This window comes from Crocodylus siamensis, chromosome 6, assembly GCF_052110815.1.
Source record: "Crocodylus siamensis isolate JL-2025a chromosome 6, ASM5211081v1, whole genome shotgun sequence".
Classification (NCBI taxonomy): Eukaryota; Metazoa; Chordata; order Crocodylia; family Crocodylidae; genus Crocodylus; species Crocodylus siamensis.
The window spans coordinates 63,918,311-63,924,310 of NC_143400.1; the positions used below are offsets into that span (position 1 = coordinate 63,918,311).

General features: G+C 46.3%; 1 protein-coding gene across 1 annotated transcript in view; it reads right to left on the minus strand.

The window, feature by feature from the left end:
- PID1 (phosphotyrosine interaction domain containing 1) overlaps positions 1–5,597 on the minus strand; it is a 220,489-nt gene extending 214,892 nt beyond the window's left edge. Inside the window, exon 1 of the mRNA XM_090054435.1 lies at positions 5,251–5,597. Within this exon, the coding sequence (XP_089910561.1) occupies positions 5,251–5,280 (30 nt within the window). The 5' untranslated portion in view covers positions 5,281–5,597. The remainder of the gene's footprint in view (positions 1–5,250) is intronic.
- Positions 5,598–6,000: the final 403 nt, after the last annotated feature.

Sequence of the window (6,000 nt, forward strand, 5' to 3'; positions counted from 1 at the left end):
GAGTGGCATATGGCTACTCCTCTTTCCACGCACACCACGTCAACAACGTCAAGCTGACACAGTGTGTGTGGGATCCTTGTCCCTTCCCCAGCCCTTCAGCAGCCATTAGGAAGCTGCTGAGGGGTTGGGAGAGGGACAAGGGGTGGGAACAAAAGTAAATAGTGTTTACTTTCATTTCCCATCACAGCACCGTGGGCCACAGAAAACGGCTTGGCGGGCCGCATGTTGAACAAGCCTGGTCTAACCCATGCAAGGATGCTAGAGAAGAACAACTGCTCCTGGCAGGTCTGCTCCCACCTGCTCTGGCACTGCATGTGCCCCCTGCAGTAGCCAGGGGGAGCACTAGGCTCCCCCTATGTGCTAGCCCAGGGACAGGCATGGAGCATGAGGCCAGGAGACAGCTGTCTCCTGGCAGGGGCTGAGAGATTGCTCCCCACTTCCTGGGGGGCTGCCTGCTGCTGGGACAGGCTCCACCCCAGCTCCTGGCTCCAGTTCCCCAGTCAGTGGCACGGGACATGGAAATAGCTGCAAGGGAGCAGCAGATCCCAGCCCCCTGCCCCAATCTGCTGATGGGACAGCTAGCAGCAAGCAGGATTCACCAGTAAGGAATTGAACAGATCCCCCCTGGCTTTTACCAACTATGAAGGACAAGAGTAGGATTCCCTATCCAGCTGGAAGCTCGCTTCTAGCTGCCCCACTGATGGAAATTGGGACAGGGGGCTGGGACCTGGCCCCCCCCCGAAGCTCTTTCCAAGCCCCATGTGTCAATTGCCCAATCAGGACATGGGGCTGGCACCTGCCCCTGACTGGGACAGCTCCCACTCCATAGTCATGGGGCAGGGGTTGAGAAGCTTCTTCCCAAACCCCACTCTTCAATCACAGGGCAGGGGCTGGGAGCCTGTAACCTGCCCAGCTCTGTGATCTCAGAGCTGGGCAAGAAATAGGCTTTCCAGCCTGTTCCCCACCCAGCTCCATAATCATGATTGAGAAGCAGGGACTAGGAGCTCCCTGCTACCAGGACAGAGGTACATTGTCTGTACGTGTAGGTGCAGGCACTTACTGCACAGTACTTAGCTCTACTGTGCAGTAAAGTATCTTATTTAGACACAATCACTATGATTTTCAGTTTGCTTTTTAAAACATATATATATGGAAATAATGTTATTTAGGCTGCAGTCAAATTTCTGAAAGGAAATACCAGAGGGAATACTATTTGAAAATACTGCTGCCTATATAACTTGAGTTCTGTCCCCTTGGGTGTATTATGGTACAGTCTCTAATTACATAATGGCATGCTCCTTCTGAGATTTAAACCCAGAAGTTCCTAACTAAAGGGTCTTATCCCTCCAATCAGGGTCAGAGCAATTGCCATATTTGGCGTCAGGAAGGAATTTTACCCCATGGTCAGACTGGTATAGACTGTGGGGGTTGCCTCCCCCTGTAGCATATACATAGGCATTTCCTAACACTTGAATGCCTGATTCTGTGACCTTAACATTCCTTTATCCATTTTTGCTAAGTAATATTTTAATTAAATTTCTGATTGTTGCTTTACAATTTTAAACAACTTCTAATTCTATAAAACATACAAAGGACCAACCTACATAATGATACTACTGTTGCTGTCACCTGCTATTCTCAGCTCTGTTTATCTTTTATGCCCGTTTGTTGTGCCTGGCTTAATTTAGGCCCCTATTCTGCAAACACATATCAAGGTCCTTACCTGTATTCACTGTGAATAGAGCTACTGCCTTCATGGAATTACTAACAGTATGTAAAATTAAGTATATGCATAAGTCTTTGCAGATCAAGACCAAAGGTTATACATTCTTCATGGTAGATTCTGTTTTTTACTTTGTATTCAAAATGTTTCAAACACAGAGCACTCTCTGACCACTGAGACAATAAGTAGTTATATGTAGGAGTCTACTTAATTTGCAATTTTGCGGTTTTCATGGAAAATGCTAAAAAACTATACTGTCTGCGAGCGCCAGGAAATATTACATTGGCCACAATTTCCCATGAAATCAACCTAAAAAACCCCCATCATATTCTTCCTATAATATGTTGTTTTAGAATGTCCCAATGCTTACCGCAATACCAAGACAACACGACAACCACTGCAGCCATAGATCACGTAATTGAGAGTTACCGTCTGTTAATGACAGACTAAGTGAAGGCACCAGTCAGTGAAGTGAAAATGTTTAGTATTCATTAGCATTTCTAAACTTTTTGTAGCAGACTACATATAATAATAAATTATGATGCTATTACAATTTATACTGTATATACATTTATATTAATAATATATTTAAATTTAGATTTAAAAGATAAATTATATAACATAATTTACTTTCCATAGAAAGTATACAATATTAAATTATACAGTATATGCATCTAAGCCAATCAGTGGTGAGGGGTAGGGTCATCAGGAAATGCCCGCAAAAATTGGTTCTTTGTGCTGCAACCAAGCCACAAAAATTGCTTTGTCTCGCTGCAAGTTTAGACCCCTAGTTATATGGTCCCATGACTAATTTCATCCTAGACCTTTACAAAAGACCTGATGTCTTGAACAAGATAAAAGCACAAAGAATAAAATGGACAAGGCATGTCACAAGAACAGACAAGGGAAGGCATGCAAGGCAGATTTTGGAACCTGAGGTAGTGGGTATCAGACCTCAAGGTAGACCATGGGAAGGATAAGATGATAAGATAAAAACTGGTCAGGAAGAGATAAGCAAAGATGTGACAAGCTGGAAGGAGATTGTGCAAGATAGGAAGAGATGGAAAGCTGTAGTTCAGGCAGTTATAAGTCTTGGAGGCCTGTGAAACGAGATAGATCTACCAACCTGATACATCTTTTAAAAACAAATTAATTATTTCTGTTAGTGGCAGCTATAAATTAGAACTCATAAAGAGCTGATCAAATCTGGAAGACCTTGCTTTAATATCAAATCAGATAGAGCCTCGCAATTTTCTTGATTCCAATTGTAGAAGCAATAAAAATCTTTGACTGGCATAATCTAATAGAGACCAAACTCTGCATGTACTTACTACTATGTTCAGTTCTGTTCCATTCTACTGTCTGTATATTTGAGGTTTCCATACATATTTATGTACAGAAAATATTAATAAATGTATTTAATAGAGAAAAAAAGACAACATCCAAGCAAGTAGTCTAGAACTAGTTTTACTTAGCTGTGCTCTAGTTTTCAAGCACGCAATTCAATATCATGCCATCCCTCCACTCACTCTGCCCTCCAGCTCTCTTTTCATCAGAAGACACTTCTGCATTCTGAAGTGATAAGAGAGTAGGATTCCTGCATATTGCATTAGCTGCTTAACCATAAGAAAGATAAGAAAAAGAGCAAGGAACCAAGTGCTTCTAAAAGAAACCTGATGTTTAGATTTGCTGTTTGCTAGTGTTTTAGGATTTTAACAACTTTATTTTCTTCATTTTGAATTCTATTTAAAGTAGCTAAATTTTGTATCCATTAGCTCACTGTCCCATTAATGGTATATTTTATAAAACTTTTAATAAACTACCTTTTAACGGGATACCATTCAAATGCTATCAGTCAGGATCTTCCTTCAATTAATTTGTTATGTAAAATATGTGATATAATGAAGAAAATGCTGTTAACCCAATCACATAATGCAACAAAAAGCACTGGAAACAACAGTTGTGTAGTCTGTTAATCACAGATATGAAAGATGATCTTTCTAATATGGAAATATCACAAAGCAGAAGGCAAGCCAGAATAGTTCAGTTGCCAAGTGTCACATGCTTTGGAACCCACATGCTCTCCTAAGTAAAACATGCTGTGCATGAATAACTTAAATAGATTTTTAAAAATTAAAAACATTTAAAAAAGCAAAAGCACTAGGCCAGAGAGAAACGCATCAAGGACCTGTGGCTACCACCACAACAGGACCTTCAGAGTGATTCTGCAGTACATCAACCTCTGGCTCACGCACATAAAACCTTTGGAGATAAAAAGTGAGACGTTAAAGTAAACTTAACAGTTTATACAAGTCTGTGCCATGGGGATGCAGAACTATATTCAGTGAGACTGTTCACAACTTTTACTCACATTAGCTCAGCATCAGTTTCTTTACTGAAGTGTGATTCCTTGCAAAAATAATAATAATACTCTCAATTCATCTCACTTGAAGCCAATAGCTTTAGTGATCCATTTGGGATCTTCATTTTTACAAGACTGAAACTCTACATTCCTCACTGCAAAACTGAACTCAGTATGTGAACTTTACCTACCACTTTTCATGAGGACTGTATGTTTACTTCCTAATTCCTAGTGTTTGAGTGAGATCACTACTCTGCACACCACACAAGTGCTGCGTGTCTCCCCCTCTGTATATTTTCTTTTTTGCCCTGTGCCTTCAAAGCCATTCTGCCTTAAAGGTTGTTTTTATTTTTGCCAGTTCAACATTTCTTCGAAGTTTACTATGAGGCTTACTACAGCTTCGAGCCTGCCAAAAAGTTTTGTCTGTGGGATTCTGTAAATTCATCTGGCAATCTGTCTGGCTGACCATCTGGAGAACATTTCAGAGCAAAAAGCACGGAGCAAAACCCTGAAGAAAGGACAACTCCAACCCCCGGGGACCTTGATACGTGTCACCAATGACTCCTCCGCACGCCACCACCCTTCTCCAACTTTCGGTATTGCTCAACCACAAACACTTTGGCACCCGCCACTCAAAAACATGATGAAACAAACATCTTTGTATTTGCACGGAGGAATCAATGAAAGCTTTTGCCTGCTGCTGGCATGGGCCAATACCTGTCTGGTTCTGACTTCCGCATCAAAGGCTCTCCTCAGAAGAAAGAAGAAGCAGGCACAGGGACCTGCACCCCCAGGAGGAAAGTAAACAACCTACTTCCAACTAAGCATCATTCAAAGGGAGAAATAGAAGAGCTGCATGGTTTGCTAAGCATCTGTTCTGTCTTTGGGGCTGGGGGGAGGAACATCTGGATTGAAGACAGCCAGCCCGCCCCAGCGAGCGGCGGCAGGAAGGCGAGCCGGGATCGCGGGGCACGCAGTGCTCGCGCAGGGACCGGAGGATGGGAGCTGGGAGCGGGCCGGGCCGGGCTCCATCCCCACCAAGTTCCGAGCGAGGCATCCCGCAGCTTTTGGACACGAGCGCCACAATCACAAGATCCTTCTCCCTCCAAGGGACGCCAACACAACCCGAGTTTCTTCTCCCCCCGCCGCAGCTGCCTCTTCTTACCTGCAGTCTCTCCGTTGCCGGCTGCCACATATTTCAGCCGCGGGGGTTGTGCGAGGAGGAGGAGGAGGACCCTGTTGCTGGGAGCCGCGGTGGATTCCCCCCAGCCCCGCTCACATCTGCTTGGCGTGTCCCGGAGGCAGGCGGGGAAGGGGCAGTGCCCGGCCAGACGCGGGCACCGCTCCAGATGCCGGCGCCCGCGACCGCGGAGCCCCGTCAGTCAGTCAGTCAGTCAGTCAGTCCGGCCGCGCCGCCTCCTGCACCAGCGAGCGGGACGCCGAGCTCCGCCTGCGGCCCCAAGTGCAGCAGCAGCAACAGCCGCGGCGCCCCGGCCTCTGGTCCCTCCCACGTCCCGCCCCCGCAAGCCGGCGCATCCCTGATGAGTCCCCCCAGCCTCCGGCCTCCTCCCCGCCTCCAGCCCGGGCCGCGCTCCCGGGCTCCGGCTCGGCGCAGCTGCGTGACACGCTGGACACGCCTGGAGCCGAAATGCGGGGGACAGACAGGGGCAGGCAGCGTAACAAAAGCTGAGCCCGGCCTCCCACCTGCTCCACGCTGCCGTCGTGTCGTGCAAGGCACGGCAGGGTCCGCCTGAAGCCGGGGCACTCGCCGCGCGCGGCTGACTTGCCTTTGCCATGACATGAACCGTGCGGATCCTCCCAGAGGATGCCACAAGCGCCGGCTCTCCTCCGGAAGCAGAGGCATATTTACCAGGCTGACCTTCTGCCTTCATTCGCGTGTGGTATTTAAACAGGC